Source organism: Pogoniulus pusillus, chromosome 7 (genome assembly GCF_015220805.1).
Source record: "Pogoniulus pusillus isolate bPogPus1 chromosome 7, bPogPus1.pri, whole genome shotgun sequence".
Classification (NCBI taxonomy): domain Eukaryota; kingdom Metazoa; phylum Chordata; class Aves; order Piciformes; family Lybiidae; genus Pogoniulus; species Pogoniulus pusillus.
The window spans coordinates 36,890,335-36,914,675 of NC_087270.1; the positions used below are offsets into that span (position 1 = coordinate 36,890,335).

Consider the following 24,341-nt stretch of genomic DNA (forward strand, 5'->3'; position numbering starts at 1 on the left):
TAAAGCCTCATTTTTCAAGCTAACAGTTTCTTTGTAGAGCAGAGATCGTTTAAGATCCTTTTCCCTGAGCCCGCTCACCATCTGGTCCTGCAAATCCCACTGCTGGTAGGAGGAGCAACTGGGAACATGTGGGAATGTGGTAGGGGACAGCACTGGCCTCTGCTGCTGATGTGAGTCTGTGGTTCACAAGATCCCAGCATGGCAGGAGTTGGAAGGGACCTCCAGAGATCATCTAGTCCAAACCCCTGCTAAAACAGCATCACCCACAGCAGGTTGCCCAAGATCCCAGTGTCCAGGAGGGTTTGGAATCTATGCAGAGAAGGAGACTCCACAACCTCTCTCATCAGGCAGAAAGGGACCTGGGGGTACTGGTAGATAGTAGCTAAACATGAGCCAACAGTGTGCCCAGGTGGCCAGGAGAGCCAATGGCCAGTAGGACAAGGGAGGTTATTCTGCCCCTGGACTCAGCACTGCTCAGGCCACACCTTGAGTGCTGTGTCCAGTTCTGGGCTTCTCAATTCAAGAGAGATGTTGAGATACTGGAAGGTGTCCAGAGAAGGGCAACAAAGCTGGTGAGGGGCCTGGAGCACAGCCCTGTGAGGAGAGGCTGAGGGAGCTGGGGGTGTGCAGCCTGCAGAAGAAGATGCTCAGGGCTGACCTCATTGCTGTCTCCAACTCCCTGAAGGGAGGCTGCAGCCAGGTGGGGTTGGTTTCTTGTGCCAGGCAAGCAGCAACAGAAGAAGGGGACAGTCTCAAGTTGTGCTGGGGGATGTATAGGCTGGATGTTGTTAGGAAGTTGTTGTCAGAGAGAGTGATTGGCATTGGAATGGGCTGCCCAGGGAGGTGGTGGAGTTGCTGTGCCTGGAGATGTTCAAGCAAAGCCTGGCTGAGGCACTTAGTGCCATGGTCTAGATGACTGAATAGGGCTGGGTGCTAGGTTGGAGTGGATGATCTTGGAGGTCTCTTCCAACCTGGTTGATTGTATGAGTCTGTGATTCTATGATCAGCCTTGTCCAGGGCTCCAGCACCCTCACAGGAAATAACTGTGGCCAGAACTGAAGGCCACTTTAGACAAGAGTCACCTTTTGAGAGTGGAGCAATTGACCCCTTTTTCTCTCCTACCATTCTGTGCTGTCCAACATCCTCGTTTGCTTTGGTGTCTTGCAGCTGTTTCTGCCCTTTGCCATGTTCTGTTCTTGCACAGGGTCTGCAGTGGATTTTGTGTGTGCTCATTTTCTACGCGTACCATCATTAATTACCTCGTTTCTCTCTTCACCTTTTTCTCTTGCCAACGTTTATAGGAAGAAGAGCAAAAGCAGGCAGTAAGTTGACTTCCCTTTGTAGGTGATCTGACTCCTTTCTGCATGGCAACAATTTTCTGCTCGTTGGCTTGTATGCAAATAATCCTTGCAAGGCCTGTGGCACTTGTGAGTTTGAAAGCAGCCTTCGTCCCTTTCCAACAGAGCATGTTCTTGTGTGTGTGTGTGTGTCCTTGAAGTTACTCCCCTCTCCCTTCCAAATGAAGTTGATTGTCATGGGTACAGCCAGTGGCTGTGTTCATTAGGGTTTGACAGAGCCCTGCACGTCCATGCAGGGTTGAAAATGTGGGCTTTGAGCCGGCTCTATAGTTTGTGTTGTTGTGTTGGAGATTCTTTGGTGTACGCAAAGAAAGCTTTCTTGTCTCTTTGGAATCCTTTCGCTTCTCTCCTTGCCACATACAAGTCCAGGCATGAAAACTAATTAATGACTTAATATTCTAGGCATGGATCCATATCATTCAGTCATGATGTAGTCTCCTTGAATCGATCCCAGTGTGCTCGTTGTAAACAGGAGGAGTAAGCCCAGAGACAAGAACGCATTCGCTGTGTTCCCGGTTTTCATTTTCTCTGCCCACCGATTAAAATCTGCATCCTGTGTTAATTTTGGTATCCACTCCAGAGGGAGCCCTTCTGCTTTCCTCAGCCATAGCCAGATGTTCCATTTCTTCCTTCCAGAAGAACAGATTTTTCAGCCTTTTTGAGGGTGGTTTTCATTATAGACAAAGCTTTAATGAAGTTTAATCCTGCGTTTGCTGTTGTTGGGGTTCCTTTACACGTCGCTGGTTAGCTGTTTGGATATTGGATCTGTGAACTGAAAATTGCAGTGGCTTGGTTTTTTTTTTTGTGAGGAAATATGTATTTATGGCTGGCTTCTATTGCTGAAAATGCTTCAGTTCCACATGTGCTGAAATTGGCTTTTGCTGCCTCCTGGATGGCCTTTCATTAAAGTTCTGTCATCAGTGTAAAATGAAGATGGTGGTAAGTGTGCATCTGCTGATGGACCCCAGTTCATAGAAGCATTTCACAGCATCTTAGGCAGTGAAGATTTCACAGAATCTCAGCATAGTTGGGGACCTCTAGAGATGATCTAGTCAGACCTCTAGCTAGAGCAGGCACACCCAGGGCAGGTTACCCAGGATTGCATCCAGGCAGGTTTGGAACCTCCCCAGAGACCAAGAGTCCACAGCCTCTCTGGATAGCCTGATCCAGGACTATGGCAGCTTCAGAGGAAAGTTTTTGCTCATCTTCAGATGGAACCTTCTGTGTTCCAGTTTGTGCCCCTTGTTCTAATACCAACACATTGACATTCTGTCCAGTCCTGTTCTCTTGGAATCAATGATGAATGAGCCAGGAGGGTTTGAAACCCAAGAATACAGATTTTCCTCAACCAAAGGACACACTGCTGAGCTATAGGAATTGTAAATTTACATCCTTATAATTACCAGGACTGAAACAGCTTGAAATGCTCTCTTCTTAACTACAAAGGTGCAGATGGTGCCCAGCAGTCCTGGTCACACCCTTGAGGAACAGTGCATTGTGTAGAGATATTATTCCACTAATGGAGTATTAAGCCACATGGTCTTCGTAGTCCATCGCACCGTTCTCTGCTACCGCTAAGATGGTTGTGTCTCAGCTTTGTAAAGATCTTTGCCAGCATAGATCCTAATTCACAACAGGACCATTTTCATGTCACAGCTGGTGAGAGGCTTGAGTAGTCTGCTAAATATTAAACCCTCTTTGTTTCATAGTCCAACGAACAGCCATTGGAGCTGTACCCTTCAACATTCAGAAGAGCGTTAAAGGAATTCACAAAGACGCACATCACATCTATGATGTCTTTGACATGTAGTACAATTCATACTACACATCCAGAAGAGCATCAATGGCTCATCCTCCAACACATGAGAACTCCTCTAATGCCAAACAGGCCCAGAAGTGGCTTCACAGCAGAGGAGCTCACATGGGAGTGTTTAAACAGGGCCGTGGAAATCTTTGCGTTTCAGAAGACGGTGGGAACTGTGCAACATAGCTGAGCAGACTGAGCTCATGAACTTTGAGGTTATGTTACCAATCAAACAAAGCAGACACGATCTCAGCCAACAACCCTTGTGAAGGCATGGAGGTTGTGGGAGGGATCCTGTGTAACCCCATCGAGATTGAGTCAGGAGTTCCTGTTTTCTCTCGTCATTCAGATTTGGAGTGTATAGATCAAAGAGTCACAGAATGGTTGGGGTGGGAAGGGGCCTTAAAAGATTGTCTGGTTCCAACCCCCATGCCACAGGCAGGGACATCTTCAACTAGACCAGGTTACTCAAGGCCCCACTGTGTTCAGTTCTGGGCCCCCCAGTTTAGGAGGGACATTGAAATGCTTGAGCGTGTCCAGAGAAGGGCGACAAGGCTGGGGAGAGGCCTTGAGCACAGCCCTACGAGGAGAGGCTGAGGGAGCTGGGATTGGTTAGCCTGGAGAAGAGGAGGCTCAGGGGTGACCTTATTGCTGTCTACAACTACCTGAGGGGTGGCTGTGGCCAGGGGGAGGTTGCTCTCTTCTCTCAGGTGGCCAGCACCAGAACAAGAGGACACAGCCTCAGGCTGCACCAGGGGAGATTTAGGCTGGAGGTGAGGAGAAAGTTCTTCCCTGAGAGAGTCATTGGACACTGGAATGGGCTGCCCAGGGAGGTGGTGGAGTCGCCGTCCCTGGGGCTGTTCAAGGCAAGATTGGACGTGGCACTTGGTGCCATGGTCTAGCCTTGAGCTCTGTGGTAAAGGGTTGGACTTGATGATCTGTGAGGTCTCTTCCAACCCTGATGATACTGTGATACTGTGATACTGTGATACTTCATTTTAGTCAGCTTGAGAAGTCTGCAGACAGCAGTGCACATACCCTTAATGAGATAAACCTTCTTAACCAGCAGCTATAGCAAATTGAGCCCAAATACCAAGCTAGGATGATACTTGTGTCCTTTCTCAAGAGGTGTAGAAACCTGTGAGTGGGAGATTCCCTGCCTTGAAGAGCCCTGTGACAGCTGAAGAAGTCTCATCATGTTGGTAACCAAATCTGAGACTGCACTTCAGTTCTGAATCCATTTTTGCATCAGCCAAAGGTCCTGCACACCTCTCCAGAATGGGTCACCAGTGAAATGAAATTAAATGAACCTCCTTCCCTGTGAGGGTGCTGGAACACACTGCCCAGAATGGTTGTGGAGTCTCCTTCCTGCAGAGATTCCAAACCTGCCCAGACATTGTGATCCTGGACAATATGCTATGAGTGACCAAGCTTTAGCATTGGGTTTGGACTAGGTGGTCCCCAAAGATCCCTTCCAACCCCCACCATGCTTGGATTCTGTGAAATAATTGGAAGAACACCTTCTAGAGGATAGGACTGTGCTACAGCCCAAGGAGCATAGCTTAGAATGAGACAGAAGTGCCTACACTTTGGCCACAACAACCCCAAGCAGTGCTACAGGCTGGGGACAGAGTGGCTGAGAGCAGCCAGGCAGAGAGGGACCTGGAGGTGCTGGTAGATAGTAGCAGAAGATGAGCCAGCAGTGTGCCCAGGTGGGCAGCAGAGCCAATGGCATCCTGGCCTGCATCAGGAACTGTGTGGCCAGCAGGACAAGGGAGGTTATTCTGCCCCTGTAGTCAGCACTGGTCAGGCCACAGCTTGTGTGCTGTGTCCAGTTCTGGGCTCCTCAGTTCAAGAGAGATGTTGAGATGCTGGAAGGTGTCCAGAGAAGGGCAGCAAAGCTGGTGAGGGGCCTGGAGCACAGCCCTGTGAGGAGAGGCTGAGGGAGCTGGGGGTGTGCAGCCTGCAGAAGAGGAGGCTCAGGGCAGAGCTCATTGCTGTCTTTAACTCCCTGAAGGGAGGCTGTAGCCAGGTGGGGTTGGTTTCTTGTGCCAGGCAACCAGCAACAGAAGAAGGGGACACAGTCTGAAGTTGTGGCAGGGGAGGTCTAGGCTGGATGTTAGGAGGAAGTTGTTGTCAGAGAGAGTGATTGGCATTGGAATGGGCTGCCCAGGGAGGTGGTGGAGTTGCTGTCCCTGGAGGTGTTGAAGCAAAGCCTGGCTGGTGCCATGTTCTGGTTGACTGGCCAGGGCTGGGTGCTAGGTTGGAGTGGATGAGCTTGGAGGTCTCTTCCAACCTGGTTGTTTCTATGATTCTGTGATTTGGTATAAACTTAAGGAAAGGACCAAGTCTATTTACCCACTATACTGGCAGCCTTAAATGCCTTCTCTGGTTGAGCTGGCAGGGTTTGTAGCATTCAGAGTGCCTGCAAATGCACATGGAAAAAGTCTCTTACAAGTGGTGTGAAGATGCCTGCCTCCATGCTCACAGATTTGCTTAGCCTCCAAGGCCTGGTGGCTGCAGGCAGCATTGGGATTGGTGTACCTGGGACTGCTGAGAAATGTGCTAGCTGAAATGTGTCACAACCCTGCCAGGGAATGTTCTAACACTTAGATACTCTAAATTATCTTGTTCCATTGCCAGAAACACTCCTGCATATGGTTCAACTCACTAATATAGCTATGGAATAAGCTTTGAGAAGTTGCCTCCACAATAAGAGTCATGTTCACAGGCCTCCTGGAGGATGTCAAACCTAGAAAGGCTCCTGAGGGGGAGCCATGTAGACATTAAAGACTGAATGTCATGTAGGGAACCAGTCCTCCATACTTATGGAGTTTTAGCCCTCAGGAGAGTTTCTGGAAAGGAGATCATAGAATCACAGAATCAGTCAGGGTTGGAAGGGACCACAAGGATCATCTATTTCCAACCCCCCTGCCATGGGCAGGGACACCCTACCCTAGAGCAGCCTGCACACAGCCTCACACAGCCTGGCCTCAAACACCTCCAGCCGTGGGGCCTCAACCACCTCCCTGGGCAACCCAGTCCAGCCTCTCACCACTCTCATGCTCAACAACTTCCTCCTCACCTCCACTCTCAAGCTCCCCACCTCCAGCTTTGCTCCATTCCCCCCAGTCCTGCCACTCCCTGACAGCCTCAAAAGTCCCTCCCCAGCTTTTTTGTAGCCCCCTTCAGATCCTGGAAGGCCACAAGAAGGTCACCTGGGAGCCTTCTCTTCTGCAGCCTGAACAGCCCCAACTCTTTCAGTCTGTGCTCACAGCAGAGCTGCTGCAGCCCTCTGAGCATCCTCCTGGTCCTGCTCTGGACACACTCCAGCATCTCCACAGCCCTCTTCAATAGCAGAGAGATCTCAGTCTGTGCACACATTAGGTAGTGGAGGTGAGGAAGACCTTATCCTACTCTTGAATTGACAGCACTACCTCTAGCAGATGACTTGAGGAGGAAGGCTTGGCAGGGAATAGCCACAGATGAAGAATCCCACGAACACAAACAGCCACACATCAGGATCACTTTCTGGGAAGTCTGTTTGCTCTGGTGGGTGGATCACACTGTCCTGTGGTCGCTAAGTGTCAGATAAGAGAAAGATATCTCAGCAGGCATAAAATGACAGAATTATTTGGATGGGAAGGGGCATTTGAAGGTCACACAGTCCAACTGTCCTGCAGGAACACTTTCCAGAGTCAGTGCTCATTCAGAACCATGAATCCATGGTTCTGTGGCACTTCTTATTTCATATAGGTATTTCCACCAAAGCAGTTGTTGAACACACATTTGGGCACAGATATTCCTGAGACATCATGGAGGTATCACTGATGGTTGGAGAGATGTACTACAAGGGTTTGCATTTGTTCTGGCAAGATTTGGTTTTGCTTGATGTTTGTTTAGTCCCTCAGCAATGTGATGCTGATGATGAATTTGGCAAGGCAGAAGGCAGAGTTCTGGAGCAGTGCATTTTTCTGTGTTTTCTTTGAGCATGAACTGGAACTGGTTAAATGATGAACCTTGTAAGTACAGGATGTGAAATATTTATGGCTTCCCTGATAAATTCCATGGCTATGCTGACTTCTTCTGAAGCAGTGTTTTTTCCACTTTGTAGTCAAGGACCTGCTGTAGTACACCAATATGCTTCAGTAGGTGCAGACATCACAGGCGTGCTTCTCCTTCAGGGTGTGATCCAGCCTCAGTCTTAGTTCTCTGCAGTTAGTAATTCCAAGGGCTGGAACCCTTCTGCTGAGAGTTGGGACTGTTCAGCCTGCAGAAGAGAAGGCTCCAGGGAGACCTTGTTGCAACCATTCAGTTCTTGAAGGGTCCAAGAAGAAAGAGGAGGAAAGGTTTTTATCAAGGACTGTTGCAACAGGACAAAAGGTGATGGATTTAAACCAAAAGAGGAGAAGTTCAGACTAGACTTAAGGAGGAAATTGTTTATGCTGAGGATGGTGAGACACTGGCCCAGGTTGCCCAGAGTGGTGGTAGATGCCCCATCCCTGAAACTATTCCAGATGGGGTTGGATAATGCCCGTAGCAACCTGCTCTAGTTGCAGATGTCCCTGCTGACTGCAGGGGGTTGGACAAGATGATCCCTTTAAAGATCTCTTCCCATCCAAACCAGTTTATGATTCTATGCTTTCAGAGACACTTTTCAGACAGTCAAGACTATTCAGCAAGATGTTGATGAAATTCAGATGAGAGCTATTGCCTGTATCTTGGCTGTCACTTGTAGAAAGGATTGCTCCTTGTGCACAGTGATGGAAAACACAGCAAGAACTCATAACTGAGGCTGCTGTAGCTCCATCCTGAAGGTCTGCTTGTTCTACACCTTGTGAAGTTCCATCTGCATAGCTGACCTGCAGACTTTCAGGAGGGTGGGAAGTGCATGGTGCTGTTAGTGCCCCGTAATTCAATTGCAGAGAGATGAATATGAAACGTGTTTCTGTGTGTGCATCTGTAATACTTTCCCTCCTATCATTAGCCAAGCCTGAAAGGGTAATGAAAGCCACGTGAAGAACATCTGAATCCAGTGGTGGTTTATATGGCACCTGGCCCTTATTAATAGTAATAAGGAAATGGCAGTTTGGGATTTCTTGACCTCACATGAAATTCATTTTGCTGGGCATAAGCTGTTAACAGATGGCAGTGATTTGGGGCTCATTTATTCATCTGTTACACAGACTTTCTTGCTGGATTTTGGCCCTTTCCTTTGTAAGGAGCTATCCTTTCTTCCACCTCATCTCTTTATAAGAGTTGTCTCTTTCAAAGGGAGTTCTGAAACATCTTGTTAAAGCATGTTACATGCAGCACAAGGGTTTAGGTATGGTCTGAAACAACAAAATGATCCCTTTGAGCATAAATCACTCTTTTACTAACTGTGCTGTAAAATTTTCTCTTTTTGAAGTCACTTTTTTTTTCTTCTGGGCTATTGGCCTCTCTCCAATTTGTATTTCCCTGGCCCACAAGTACAGTTTTGCACTCCAACTCTGAGCAAATGGAAGAGGTGTACCAGAAGACAGTCCCAGAATTGTCCACACCATGCACTGTCTCGAAGTAGTAATCATGTCCCTGAAGTCCAGCCTAATAACCTACCACAGTGAGCTGGACACCAGCAAGCCTGGTTTTGAGGAGCCCCTAACACCTGCAGGAAGGATCTGTGGTTTGGTGTCTGCCTTGCTCTTGTCACATTGGTGTCACAAAATCCCATCGTGGTGTGAGTTGGTGGAGACCTCTGCAGATGTCTAGTCCAACCTGCCTGCTAAAACAGGGTCAGCCACATCACATTGGCCAGGTTTGCAGTGTCCAGGCAACTTTGGACAACTCTGTACAACTCCACAGCAGTGTTTCAGCACCCTTAGATGAAAAAAAGTTTTCCTTCATGTTCAGATGTAACCTCCTGGGTTCCAGTTTGTGCCTGTTGTCCCTTGTCCTGTCACTGGACACCACTGAAAAGAGCCTGGCCCCATCCTCTTGACCTGTGCACTTTAGCTATTGATGAGCATTGAGAAGATCCCCTCTTGGTTTGTTGTTCTCCAGCCTAAACACTTCCAGGTCTCAGCTTTTCCTCTTCAGAGAGATGCTTCAGTGCCTTCAGCATCTGTAGCCTCTGCTGCACTCTCTCCAGCAGGTCCTTGTCACTCTTAAGCTGGGAGCCCAGAATTGGACCAAGTACTCCAGAGATGATCTCTCTAGGGCAGAGTGGAGGAGTCAACTGAGTGCTGAACTCAGTTATCCTTAAAAAGCCTCCCAGGTAGAGCAGCCCAGAAGAGATCTTTGCAAAGTGGCTTGTTTAGAGGTTGATGATAATGTGCTAGGTGCCCTTATTGCTGCCTGTGGAGCTCATTGCCAAACAGGACCATTTGTGATGCTCCTCAAGGCTGTGTGTTTGAGTTTACTTTTTGGTTGTTGGATTTTTGTTGGTTTGGGATATTTTTTTTAGTTATAGCTGATTTGAAGCATGGTAGAGGTAAGATGAAGAAATCTAGAAACTACAGGCACAGTGCTGGCTAGTAGTAAAGAAATGTTATGAATTTCAAGACCCTGGAGATGATCACAGGATCACACAGGATCACAGGATATTAGGAGTTGGAAGGGACCCAGGGAGATCATTGAGTCCAACTGCCCTGCCAGAGCAGGACCACACAATCTAGCACAGATCACAGAGGAACACATCCAGACAGGCCTTGAAAGGCTCCAGAGAAGGAGACTCCACAACCTCTCTGGGAAGCCTGTGCCAGTGCTCTGGGACCCTTACAGTCAAGAAGTTTCCCCTTCTGTTGAGCTGGAACCTCCTGTGCTGCAGCTTCCATCCATTGCTGCTTGTCCTATCCCAGGGAGCAGTGAGCAGAGCCTGTCCCCTGCCTCCTGACCCCCAGCCCTCAGATGTTTATAAGCATTGATTAAATCCCCTCTCAGTCTTCTCTGCTCCAGACTAAACAGCCCCAGGTCCCTCAGCCTCTTCTCATCAGGCAATGCTGCAGTCCCCTCATCATCCTCATAGCTCTCTGCTGGACCCTGTCCAGCAGATCCCTGTCCCTCTTCAACTGGGGAGCCCAAAACTGAACACAGTATTCAAGATGAAGTCTCAGCAGGGCAAAGTAGAGGGGCAGGAGAACCTCCCTTGATCTGCTGGACACACTCTTCCTAATACACCCCAGGATCCCATTTGCCTTCCTGTCCACAAGGGCACATTGCTGCCCCATGGATGTTCTCCCCCAGCACTCCCAAGTCCCTCTCCACAGGGCTGCTCTCCAGCAGATCACCTCCCAGCCTGTACTGCTGCAGTTTATTCTTCCTCCCCAGGTGCAGGACCTCTGCACTTGTCCTTGTTGAACCTCATTTGGTTCCTGTGTGCCCAGCTCTCAGCCTGCTCAGGTCTCTCTGGATGGCCACACAGCCTTCAGCTGGATCAGCCAAGCCTCCCAGTTTGGTGGCATCAGCAAACTTGCTGAGCAGACTCTGTCTGTCTGTGCTCTCATCAGTGTCATTGATGAAGATGCTGAACAGGACTGTGCAGCACTGATCCCTGGGGGACTCCACTGGTTACAGCTCTCCAGCTGGACCTAGCACCATTGATCACCACTCTTTGAACTCTGTCTTGTAACCAGTTCCTAGTACACCTCACTGTCTGCTCTTCCATCCCACTCTTCCTGAGCTTGCTCACTAGAATATCATGGGAGATGATGTCAAAGGCCTTGCTAATGTCAAGGTAGCCTACATCAATTGATCTCCCTGAATCTACCCATTCAGTTATGTCATTAACATAGAATCATAGAATAGAATCATAGAATCAACCAGATTGGAGGACACCTCCAAGATCATCCAGTCCAACCTATCACTCAGCCCTGTGAAATCAACATGATGAGGTTTGATATAGACTTGCTCAGATGTTGCAGTAGCCATTGCAGTGATAACTCCCTCCTGAACAGTGGTGGCTGCTGCTCCATGACAACACAGCTGAGCCATCAACAACGTCAAAATGCTTTGCAGTGGTGTAAATGCTACACACTGCTACAGAAAATGTTAAAAGAAAACATACCTGGGATCAATTTATCCCTAGTGCCAGATCAAAATAGTCTTACCTAGGAGCCTGACTGGATGAAAGATCTGTTCCAGCTGGAGATGTGGCCTTTCATGATGCTTTCAGGCTGAGACCTCGTGAGGGTTTTATTTATCCAAGTGAAATGGAGGTTGTTCTAACGACTAAAATCATCATGTAATCCAAATTGGGTTTAGAGGGAAAGGCCTGTGCTGTATTTGTGATTTAGTCTGACTGCTGTAAATATCCCTCTGGTTTTGCAGGCCTAAAGCAGATGTGCTTAAATCCACAGGGAATTAAGATGGAGAAATAGAAAATCTCAGTGGTTTAACTTAGCTAGAATCATTTAGGTTGGAAGAGACCTTTAAGATGTCAAGCCCCAAGTAGTTTAGACAAAACCCTGCTCATGAATATTGACTTTCTTTTCTCTGAATCTCTAAATTCACTGAGGAAGGTGCTTGCTTTAAGAAACATCTGAGTCCCAGTAGCCTCCTGGGACTGTGAAACCCCAGAGCAACGGTGGAGCCATGGTGTGGTCAAACCCCATCGTCTGAACTCAGCTGCAAGCATCACATTTGCTTCTGGCAGCTTCAGTTCTCCAGATCATTGGCACTTTAGTTCTGTGCTTCCAACAACATCAGTGACTTCAGCAGATTGTGTAAAATGAGGATTCCAGGAGATCTGTGTCTTGTAAGTTGCGTAGCATCGTTGTGAGGTGCAACCTTGACATGCTCTTGGTGCTTAGGCATGTCAAGGTTGGACCCTGCTGAACATTGTTGCAGATCCAGATGTTGGGTATTCCTGCTCTCCATGTGATCAGAGCAGCCACAGGATCACAGGATCACAGGATATTAAGAGTTGGAAGGGACCCAACGAGATCATCAAGTCCAACCCCCCCTGCCAGAGCAGGGCAATACTATCTAACACAGATCACAGAGGAACACATCCAGACAGGCCTTGAAAGGCTCCAGAGAAGGAGACTCCACAACCTCTCTGGGGAGCCTGTGCCAGTGCTCTGTGACTCTTACAGTAAAGAAGTTCCCCCTTGTGTTGAGGTGGAACCTCCTGTGCTGCAGCTTACACCCATTGCTCCTTGTCCTATCCCAGGGAGCAGTGAGCAGAGCCTGTCCCCTACCTCCTGGCCCCCAGCCCTCAGATGTTTATGAACATTGATTAAATCTCCTCTCAGTTTTCTCTTCTCCAGACTAAACAACCCCAGGTCCCTCAGCCTCTCCTCCTCAGTCAGTGCTCCACTCCCCTCATCATCCTCAGAGGCCGCCACTGGACCCTCTCCAGCAGATTGCAGTGGGCTGCCCAGGGAGGTGGTGGAGTTGCCATCCCTGGAGGTGTTCAAGCAAAGACTGGATGAGGCACTCAGTGCCATGGTGTAGTTGACTGGCAAGGGCTGGGTGCTAAGTTGGACTGGATGAGCTTGGAGGTCTCTTTCAACCTGGTTGATTCTATGATCCTGTGATCCCTGTCCCTCTTAATCTGGCAGCCTTCTCTCCTGAGAAGATTAAAGTGCCAAGTTCTTAACTCCAAGGCATTCTCTCATCCACTGATGTACAGCCTCAGAGTGGTTGCCTTTGACCTGACTGAGCTGTATGCTCACAGTGGGGTTCACTCAGCCCAATCTGGATCTTCAGATATCTCTTTCCACATCCCTCTTCCTCACTGTAAGAGACTGGAAACCTCTAGTCCTCTAATCACTCACTGCTGGTAGTGACTGATACCAAGAACTTCATCACCTTGGTGTCAAGGATATCAAGACTCTTTACCATCAGTTTCAGTCTTAGCTTAATAGTCAAGACTTACTACAGACCATACATCACTTGTGACATTAGGAGATGCCTTGTGACAGCATAATCTCCTTTGACAGCAGCAGTAGCCTTGGGAAAAGGCCATCAGGAGGACACAGGCAGGAGCTCTGAGCTCCATCATGTCCAGCCTCCCTACCAGGAAAGCCACTGCCAAAACCTTTGATAGATTTATAGCATATGTGATGTGGTTTTATGTGGTTAGAGGAGATCAGTCTTGATGTCATAGAATCAGAAAAGGGTTTGGGTGGGAAGTGACCTTTGAAGGTCATCTAATCCAACCCCTAAAGAAAGTCTAGAAAGTTTCCCAGCTCTGTACTGCTCTAAAATGCAGCAGGTGGCTGAAGACTATTAGAAGAATTAACGAGTTTTAGAGACTGTATTGGTCCTGGTTGACATCAGTGAAATCTCTTAGAAGATTTGATCATGTGGATGGAGTTCAGCCATGGTGCTGTACTGCCCTTCAAGCCACTGACACTTTCAAATGGTTGGAGATCAGAGCTAGGCCTGTCTGCCAGGGTTTGTGTATCTTAGTCTACCCCTCTTCTGGCTCCCTGGGTACATCAGTACCATAAGGACACCAATATGCTGATGGGCACCTTTAAGGGCTGGTAATTATAAAGGCTGAAGTTCTTCTGTGTCATAGAATAATAGAATCCACCAGGTTGGAAGAGACCTCAAGATCATCCAGTCCAACCTAGCACCCATCCCTGTCCAATCAACTAGACCATGGCACTAAGTGTCCCAAGTGTCCTTGCCTGCAAGCTGCCAGACCATAAAAGCCAATCCCAGAGCTGTTCAATGACTTCATCAATGACATAAACAGTGAGATCAAGTGCAGATGACACCAAGCTGAGTGGTATCCATGACCTGGACAAGCTGAAGTAGTGAGACCATATGAACTTCCCAAGGTTCAGCAATGCCAAGTGCAAGGTCTTTCTACAACATCTGAAGGCAAAGGGAGTAAAGGAAGGAATGAGGAACAGTCAAATAAATACTGGAGTTGAGGCTGTTCTCATGGGCTTTGAAGCTGTTAACATTCACCATGAAGTAGAACAAGAACAAATGCAATGTCCTGCACGTGGGACAGGGCAACCCCTGGTATCAGTCCAGGCTGGGAGGTGAAGAGATGGAGAGCAGCTCTGTGGAGAAGTACTTGAGAATAATGGTGGGTGAAAAGTTGGACAGGAGCTGGCAATGTGTGCTCACAGCCCACAAGCCAATTGCATCTTGGGCTGCATCCAAAGCAGCGTGGCCAGCAGGTGGAGGGAGGGGATTCTGCTCCTCTGTTCTGGTGAGACCCCACCTGCAGTGCCATGCCCAGCTCTGGGGTCATCAGTACATGAGAGACATGAACTTGTTGGAGTGGGACCCATGGAGGCCACAATAATGTTGTGAGGGCTGGAACTCCTCTGCTGAGAGGACAGGCTGAGAGACTTGGGGTTGTTCAGCCTGGAGAAGGCTCCAGGGAGACCTTACTGTGGCCTTAAAGGGGTCTATCAGAAAGAGGGGGCCAGAATTCTTTGCATGGTCTGTTGTGACAGGACAAGGGATAATGGTTTTAAACTAAAAGAGGGAAGATTCAGACTAGACTGAAGGAAGAAGCTGTTTCTGCTGAAGCTGGCGAGACACTGGCCCAGGCTGCCCAGAGAGGTGCCCAATCTCTGGAACTATTCCAGGTCAGGTTGGGCAGGGCTGTGAGCAACCTGCTCTAGTTGCAGATGTCCCTGCTGACTGCAGGGGGTGTTGGACTAGATGACCTTTAAAGGTCCCTTCCCACTCAAGCTAGTGTGTGCTTTGATGATTCTGTGATTTCAGCTGGAGCATGGCAGTTCTCTGGGATTGAAACCCTGCCAGTGTTCAAGAGGGATGCAGAGGAGCTGAGACAGCTGGGTCAGACAGCAGGATACCAAGAGAGCAGCATGAAATGGTGGTGGTGAACATCCAGGCTCCCAGCACAGCACTTCCCTAGGAAAAGGAATAAGGGAACAAGTCTAGGTCTTTGAGGAGCTGGTGTTTATGGGATGGGCCACGTGTGCTGCCTTCCATCTCAGCTCCCTGCTGCAGATCCACCCTGCAGCCAAACAAGGCAGCAGTTGCTCTCACAGCATCACAGGCAGCACACGTGGCCCAGGGAGCAGCACAACATACAGCAGAGATCATCAGGCTGTGTCCTTTGTGAAGGCACATGCTGCTCCTCTGGCAGCTCTGGGAATTCCAGCCTAGATCTGGGAATCATCTGAGAAGAAAGGAGCAGAAAGTGGAAGAAATTTCACTGCTCCATCCATGACATGGACAAGGGCAGGAGCCATTGCCTGCGCCTCCCATACACATTTGTGTCATCTTCTCTCAAGTGATGTTTCTCTCGGGAACTTGCTGCCAGACAGCCTGTGCTTGCTGCTGTAGGGAGGAGCTCACAGCAGGCTTCATTGGACACAGGCACTGAGTGCAGCCTCAGCAAGTTTGCTGCCCACCCCAAGCTGTGTGGTGCAGCAGCCAGGCTGGAGGGCAGGGACCCATCCAGAGGGACCTGGGCAGGCTGCAGAGGTGGGCACAAGCCAAGCTCAGGAGGTTGAATGAGACCAAGTGCAAGGTCCTGCAGCTGGGTGGAGGCAATGCCAAGCAGAAATGCAGGCTGGGCAGTGAGTGGCTGGAGAGCAGCCCTGAGGAGAGGGACTTGGGGGTGCTGCTGGAGGAGAAGCTCAACAGGAGCCAGCAGTGTGCACTTGCAGCCCAGAAAGCCAAGCAGAGCCTGGGCTGCAGCAGCAGAAGTGTGGCCAGCAGGGCCAGGGAGGTGATTCTCCCCCTCTGCTGTGCTCTGCTGAGACCCCACCTGGAGTGCTGCATCCAGCTCTGGAGCCTCTATTCCAAGAGGGCTGTGGAGATGCTGGAGTGTGTCCAGAGCAAGGCCAGGAGGATGCTCAGAGGGCTGCAGCAGCTCTGCTGTGAGCACAGACTGAAAGAGTTGGGGCTGTGCAGTCTGCAGAAGAGGAGGCTCCCAGGTGACCTCATTGTGGCCTTCCAGGACCTGAAGCGGGCTACAAAAAAGCTGGGGAGGGACTTTTGAGGCTCTCAGGGAGTGAGAGGACTGGGGGGAATGGAGCAAAGCTGGAGGTGGGGAGAGTCAGAGTGGAGGTGAGGAGGAAGTTGTTGAGCATGAGAGTGGTGAGAGGCTGGACTGGGTTGCCCAGGGAGGTGGTTGAGGCCCCATGGCTGGAGGTGTTTGAGGCCAGGCTGTGTGAGGCTGTGTGCAGCCTGCTCTAGGGTAGGGTGTCCCTGGGCATGGCAGGGGGCTTGGAACTGGCTGCTCCTTGTGGTCCCTTCCAACCCTGCCTGATTCTATGATTCTGTTATTCCTACTCTGTTTTTTTTCTTGTTTCAAAGAGCGTTTTTGTTTCTGTGTTTGACCCAAGAAGACATACCAAAAAGGTGCCTCTATCTGAGATTCAGGATGTCCTCCAGCCCAGAAGTGGTATGGCCAGACTGTGCCCTATTCATGCATTTAACCCATTACTGTTAAGCTCCTAGAAAATATAAGGAAGATTTTATCATCATCGTTGGGAACAAAGTCTGCAGAGATTGATCTGCTCTCAAACCAGAATAAATTTCCATTAGAAGCACAATGCTTACATTTGACCCTAGCCATCACAGAATCCCAGCATGGTAGGGACTGGAAAGGACTCTTGGGGATCATAGATGATCCCCAGAGGAGGTGTCTCTACCAGTCTGGAGAACTGGCTGGAGAGCTGGGCCCAGAGAGTGGTGGTGAATGGTGCCACATCCAGTTGGCATCTGGCACTGGTGGTGTGCTCAAGGATCAGTGCTGGGCCCAGTCCTGTTCAATATCTTTATTGATGATCTGGACAAGGGGATTGAGTCCAGCATCAGTAAGTTTGCAGATGAAACCAAGCTAGGAGCAGCTGTGGATCTGTTGGAGGGTAGGAAAGCCCTGCAGAGGGACCTGGACAGGCTGGATGGGTGGGCAGAGGCCAATGGGATGAGATTGAACAAGGCCAAGGGCAGGGTTCTGCACTTTGGCCACAACAACCCCAAGCAGCACTACAGGCTGGGGACAGAGTGGCTGAGAGCAGCCAGGCAGAGAGATACCTGGGGGTGCTGGTAGAGAGGAGCTGAAGATGAGGCAGCAGTGTGCCCAGGTGGAGAGGAGAGCCAATGGCATCCTGGTCTGGATCAGGAACAGTGTGGCCAGCAGGACAAGGGAGGTTCTTCTGCCCCTATGCTCAGCACTGGTCAGGCCACACCTTGAGTGTTGTGTCCAGTTCTGGGCTCCTCAATTCAAGAGAGATGTTGAGATGCTGGAAGGTGTCCAGAGAAGGGCAAGGAAGCTGGTGAGGGGCCTGGAGCAGAGCCCTGTGAGGAGAGGCTGAGGGAGCTGGGGGTGTGCAGCCTGCAGAAGAGGAGGCTCAGGGCTGACCTCATTGCTGTCTGCAACTACCTGAAGGGAGGCTGTAGCCAGGTGGGGTTGGGCTCTTCTGCCAGGCACCCAGCAACAGAAGAAGGGGACAGAGTGTCAAGTTGTGCCAGGGGAGGTCTAGGCTGGATGTCAGGAGGAAGTTGTTGTCAGAGAGAGTGATTGGCATTGGAATGGGCTGCCCAGGGAGGTGGTGGAGTCTCCATGCCTGGAGGTGTTGAAGCCAAGCCTGGCTGAGGCACTTAGTGCCATGGCCTGGTTGCTTGGACAGGGCTGGGTGCTAGGTTGGAGTGGATGATCTTGGAGGTCTCTTCCAACCTGCTTGATTCTATGATTGTGTCATTCCATGATTCTGTCACAGAAATCCAATTCCTGAAATCACTGCAGGTCAGACTGGGCTCTGAGCAGCCAGCTCTAGTTGAAGACATCCCTGCTGACTGCAGGGAATGTTGGACTCGATGACCTTCAAAGGTGCCTTCCCACCCAAAATTTTCCATGATTCCTCCCATCTTTTGGGTGAGAGGTGCCCAAACACCCATCATGAAAGCCAACCTCCCCAAGTGGCACTCTGGGGAGGTTATTAAGCATTACTCTCTTCATCTGAGATGCTTCCCACCCAGCCTGCAAGCATCACTAATACTGCCGGACAGGAGGAGGTGGAGGAGGAAGGTTCACTCTGCAGGCATAGTGTGATGAGGCAGCTTCACTGCCTCTTTCCTCTGTCATCTGCATATGCTTTTTTGTGTGTAGGCCATTGCTTGTGGAGGCCCACACTGAGGAGGAGCTCCTCATGCAGATCATTTGATGGGGAAGGTAATTGATTCGTAAGGTATTTGCAGCATCCTTACGTGACAAGCCTCGCAGGCGACTCATCTGCATTTGTTTTTGCTCCTTCTCAGAGCCAAGTATGTTAAAAAGGGATGACAAATCCTGGATAATTTTATAGGTAGCCCACTTCAGAGAAGCAGTGGAAGTTGCCAAGTAACCAACCAGCTGCTGCTTACCAGTGAAAAGATGTAAGACCCTGGCTTCAAATGGCATGGCAGTTACTAGTTAAGGGCACTGAGAGCCTTTCACTTTGTGCCTAATTCCCTTTTAGCACAACAAATTCAGCCCCAAAGCAAATATTTATTTGTCAGCCTGGTCTTCCTGAAATGGGTTGAGAAAGTGCACTTTGATCAGTCCCTACAGAAATTCACAGCCTTACGTCAACGGCGAGATATGGTTTCCTCAGACTGTGCTCCTCGCTGCCTCCTGCCCTGCTTATCAAAAACTTCATCTCTCCATCTACTTTAACTGCCCTGCAGCTACTCAGAGAAAATATTTAGATACATCAATCAAACCATCTAAGGTTTTTTAGGTTTTTGGGTGGTGAGGTTTAAGGTTACTGAGAGTAAAATATGGTTCTGTGCCCTCCGTAGCTGTCTACAACTACCTGAGGGGAGGTTGTGGCCAGGAGGAGGTTGCTCTCTTCTCTCAGGTGGCCAGCACCAGAACGAGAGGACACAGCCTCAAGCTGTGCCAGGGGAAATTTAGGCTGGAGGTGAGGAGAAAGTTCTTCACTGAGAGAGTCATTGGACACTGGAATGGGCTGCCAGGGGAGGTGGTGGAGTCGCCGTCCCTGGGGCTGTTCAAGGCAGGACTGGACGTGGCACTTGGTGCCATGGTCTGGCCTTGAGCTCTGTGGTAAAGGGTTGGACTTGATGATCTGTGAGGTCTCTTCCAATCCTGATAATACTGTGATACTGTGATGTGATCCTGTGATTTTACTGTCCTACTCTGTGGGCAGTGAGAGATGTGTCTTCCTAAGCATCTTTTCTTAATGCTTTCCTGGCTTTATAATCACCAACAGTTAACAGTTGTGTTTTCTGGTGAAGAAGACCAGACACTGGTGGTGCAGCAGACAGGCTGGAGGGCAGGGATCCATCCAGAGGGACCTGGGCAGGCTGCAGAGGTGGGCACAAGCCAAGCTCAGGAGGTTCAACAAGACCAAGTGCAAGGTCCTGCAGCTGGGTCAAGGCAATGCCAAGCACAAATGCAGGCTGGGCAGTGAGTGCCTGGAGAGCAGCCCTGAGGAGAGGGACTTAGGGGTGCTGCTGGAGGAGAAGCTCAACAGGAGCCAGCAGTGTGCACTTGCAGCCCAGAAAGCCAAGCAGAGCCTGGGCTGCAGCAGCAGAAGTGTGGCCAGCAGGGCCAGGGAGGTGATTCCCCCCCTCTTGCTGTGCTCTGCTGAGACCCCACCTGGAGTACTGCATCCAGCTCTGGAGCCTCTATTCCAAGAGGGATGTGGAGATGCTGATCATCTTCATGGCCCTTCTCTGGACATACTCCAGCATCTCCACATCCCTCTTGTCCCAGGGGCTCCAGAACTGGATCAGTACTCCAGGTGGTGTCTCAGCAGAGCGCAGTAGAGGGGGAGAACTGATGTAGTTTACCTGGACCAGATCAGGGGGTTCTCCTTCCCCTCTACTCTTCCTTAGTGAGGTCACCTCTGGAGTACTGTGCCCAGTTCTATGCTCTCCAGTTCAAGACAAACAGAGACCTGCCTAGAGAGGTTGTGGAGTCTCCTCTGGAGAGATTTCAAACCCATCCAGACACTGCCATCCTGGGCAACCTGCTGTGGGTGACCCTGATTTAGCAGGGAGGTTGGACTAGAGGATCCCCAGAGATCCCTTACAACCCCTGCCATGCTGGAATTCTGAGGTTCAGCTGACAACATCTGGCCAAAGTGGGGTCCTCTTTCATTAATTCATGGCTTGGCCAAGCCCAAGTAGGTCACCTTCCCAGTTCAGCTCCTGGAGAGCCTCTGCAGCTTGTCAGCACTGTTGGCTGCAGGCTGAGTGCTCATCTCTCATAAATAGCACATGATTTTCTCACATTCCAGGCAGCTCCTTGTCCCTGCCCTGCAAGCAGCATGATCCATAGGCTTTCTGCTCTGTGCTCATGCTGGCCCCAGTGCCTCTGTTCCAAGGCCAGCACTGGGACTTTGGTGTGTGGCTCCAGCCTGTGTTTCCCAATTAATCACCCACGTTTTGGCCTTTTCCATGGCACACCAACAGGACTGCACTACAGCAACACCTGCCTTGGCAGTGTGCATCACCAGTGCAGAACTTCCTAAGCACAGGCTACAGTGTCCTGGAGGACTGCATAAACTATTGGGAGAGTGTTCCAGGAAATGAGGGAAGCCATGAAGAATTTAAATGTTTTCCCTAGTTCTCTGTCCACACCCACATTCTGTCTTCATTGGCTTCCTCTGCTTTTTTCCAACACACTCAAACCTTGAGCCATATTTTTTAAGGTCTTGCAAAAAAAAAAATGAGAGCTTTGTTGCTTTTACACTTCATGGAATCATTGAATCCATCACAAAGTGATTTGGATGGGAAGAGACCTTAAAGGTAGTGTAATCCGTCCTCTCTGCAGTGAGCAGGGACATCATCTAGACCAGGTTGCTCAGAGCCATGTCCAACATGATATGGACTGATTCCACTGTTGGAGCATCTAGAATCATAGAATCAAACAGGTTGGAAGAGACCTCCAAGATCATTCAGGCCAACCTAGCACCCAGCCCTGGCCAATCAACTAGACCATGGCATTAAGTGCCAGGTGTTCCTCCAGGCACAGTGACTCCACCACCTCCCTGGGCAGCCCATTCCAATGCCAATCACTCTCTCTGCCAACAACTTCCTCCTGACATCCAGCCCAGACCTCCCCTGGCACAACTTGACATTCTGACCCCTTCTTCTGTTGCTGCTTGCCTGGCAGAAGAGCCCAACCCCACCTGGCTACAGCCTCCCTTCAGGGAGTTGCAGACAGCAATGAGGACCACCCACTCAGGAAAGAGCTTCCTCCCAACATCCAGCCTAACCTTCCCCTGACACAACTTGAGGCCATTTCCTCTTGTCCTGTCATTAGTAACTGGGGAGAAGAGACCAGCTCCAGCCTCACTACAACCTCCTTTTAGGTAGCTGCAGAGGGCAATAAGGTCCCCTCTCAGCCTCCTCCAGACTAAACACCCCCAGCTCCTTCAGCTGCTCCTCATAGGTGATGTTTGCCAGACCTCTCCCCAGCCTCATTGCCCTTCTCTGCACCCACTCCAGCACCTCAATGTCCCTCCTGTGCTGTGGTGACCAAAACTGGACACAGTACTCAAGGTGCTGAGTACAGGGGCATGAGCACCTCCCTACTCCTGCTGGTCACACCATTGCTGATCCAGCCCAGGAAGCTGTTGGCCTTCTTGGCCAGCTGGGCACACTGCTGGCTCACCTTCAGCTGCTGGCCACCAACACTTGCATTTTTTGTCCATTTCTCTCATCCACACAGCAGGTGGATTCTCCTCCAAGCAGCCTATTTTAAGTAACTGAAAGATTTCAGTTCCCCAGAAGACCACTGTTCCTCTGCCATTGTCTGTATTCCTTCCTTCAAGTTTGTGTTGTCTACATGTAGAAAAGTTTTGGCTTAACAACACCCCCAAGGCCAGGAATGTCACTGTTCAGTGAAGACTTTGATGTTCAGAAGATGTTCACATTTGCATAGCAAAGGTTCTCAAATACTCAGGAATCTCAACATTTTCTCTTACCCGTGCAGATTTTGTGGTGCTCTGGGGTTCATCATGACACTGTTACCAGGGGTTAGATGATAGGAAACATGTGACAGAAAATGTGTGAGAGCAAAGTTTGCTTTTAGAATCATAGAATCAGGCAGGGTTGGAAGGGACCACAAGGAGCAGCCAGTTCCAACCCCCCTGCCATGCCCAGGGACACCCTACCCTAGAGCAGGCTGCACACAGCCTCACACAGCCTGGCCTCAAACACCTTCAGCCATGGGGCCTCAAACACCTCCCTGGGCAACCCATTCCAGCCTCTCACCACTCTCATGCTCAACAACTTCCTCCTCACCTCCACTCTGACTCTCCCCACCTCCAGCTTTGCTCCATTCCCCCTAGTCCTGGCACTAGATCACATTCTGTGCTTCTGTGCTCCACAACCTCCCTGGAGGTGTTGAAGACCAGGTTGGATGAGCCTTTGAGCAACCTGTTCTAGTGGGAGGTGTCCCTGCCTATGGCAGGGGGTTGGAGCTGGATGATCCTTGAGGTCCCTTCCAACCTAAACCATTCTATGATTCTTCAAGATTTATTCAAAGCAGTTATCAGTAGGCCAAAAAACTCTTCAAGCAGTCCCTCAGGGACTCTAAAGTAGAAGTTATGCAGCCTACTGCCTTTACAAACAAGTATCTTTAGAGAGCAGTGCCATGGTCTAGTTGATTGGCTAGGGCTGGGTGCTAGGTTGGACTGGAGGAGCTTGGAGGTCTCTTCCAACCTGGTTGATTCTATGATAAGGATGTGGAGATGCTGGAGTGTGTCCAGAGAAGGGCCACTGGGATGCATTCAGAGGGCTGCAGCAGCTCTCCTATGAGGACAGACTGAAAGAGTTGGGGCTGTGCAGGATGGAAAAGAGGAGGCTTTCAGGTGACCTTCTTGTGGCCTTCCAGGATCTGAAGGGGGCTACAAAAAAGCTGGGGAGGGACTTTTGAGGCTGTCAGGGAGTGTCAGGACTAGGGGGAATGGAGCAAAGCTGGAGGTGGGGAGAGTCAGAGTGGAGGTGAGGAGGAAGTTGATGAGCATGAGAGTGGTGAGAGGCTGGACTGGGTTGCCCAGGGAGGTGGTTGAGGCCCCATGGCTGGAGGTGTTTGAGGCCAGGCTGTGTGAGGCTGTGTGCAGCCTGCTCTAGGGTAGGGTGTCCCTGGGCATGGCAGGGGGTTTGGAACTGGCTGCTCCTTGTGCTCCCTTCCAACCCTGACTCACTCTGTGATTCTGTTCTGTGTTCTGTGTCTCTCAGTGTGCTGAGCATTGAATGAGTACCCTAAGAGCAAATCACCAACCTGCTCCCACAGCAAGCGGCCCCAGTGTCACTGAGTTCACCTTTGTTCCCCATCCTGAAGTCCAGGTGGTATCTTGTGCTGGGTATGGAGCACTTGGCAGAAGAAAACTGTGATTTCTGACCTGTCTGAGCACTCAGTGTTCAGAGAGAACTCTTGCAAACCCGTGTGGAGTCTGAGTCCTCAAAAACAATGCTTCTCTTCTGCGCTTTGTGAGGAGATGGTTAAAGAAGAGCCCATCCTGCTCCCTCATTTGGTGTGATACTTACTGCCATTGGTGCTCTTCCTCCATAGCAGTTATCCCAGGGATCAACTGCATTGGAGGTCCTGGAGTTGGGTTAGCAATACAGCTGCTGGAGAAACATTTCAAATGTGCCTCCACCCACCCTGTATCTTTTTCATAGAATCATCACTTCATAGACTCATTTTGGTGGGAAGGGACCTTTAAAGGTTGTCTAGTCCAAACCCCATGCAGTCAGCAGGGACATTTGCAACTAGAGCAAGTTGCTCAGAGCCCCATCCAACCTGACCTGGAATGATTACCAGGGCTGGGGCCTCTACCAGCTCTCAGCTGGTATCTCATCACCTTCAGCCTGTCCTTCTCACAGGCTTCCTTCTGTCTAGCCTGAATTTCCCCTCTTTTAGTTTAAAACCATCCTGTCACAACAGGCCCTGCTAAAAAGGCTGTCCTATGCTTTTGCAGGGTCTTTTTTAATACTGAAGGGCCACAGTAAGGTCTCCCTGGAGCCTTCTCTTCTCCAGATGATCAACCCCAACTCACTCTGCCTGTCCTCACAGCAGACAGGTTCCAGCACCTCACATCATTGTTGTGGTCTCCTCTGGACTCTCTTCAAAGGTTTGATGTTTCTCTTGTGCTAGGGTCCCCAGATCTGGCCCCAGCACTGCAGGTGGGGTCTCAGCAGAGCAGAGGGGCAGAATCCCCTCTCTCCACCCGCTGGCCATGTTGCTTTGAGTGCAGCCCAGGAGATGGTTGGTGTCTGGGCTGTGAGCA

The 24,341-nt window shown here is 50.1% G+C and overlaps 1 protein-coding gene across 16 annotated transcripts in view; it reads left to right on the plus strand.

Moving 5' to 3' along the window:
* The window catches only part of LOC135176979 (dystrobrevin beta), a 224,099-nt gene that overhangs the window by 141,871 nt on the left and 57,887 nt on the right, over positions 1 to 24,341 (plus strand). For 13 of the 16 annotated variants that reach the window (XM_064146514.1, XM_064146518.1, XM_064146523.1 and 10 more), the window contains one exon: positions 1,302 to 1,322. The exons of the other annotated variants lie outside the window; for them this stretch is intronic. In XM_064146514.1, the coding sequence (XP_064002584.1) occupies positions 1,302 to 1,322 (21 nt within the window). The remainder of the gene's footprint in view (positions 1 to 1,301; positions 1,323 to 24,341) is intronic. 16 annotated transcript variants of the gene reach the window in all.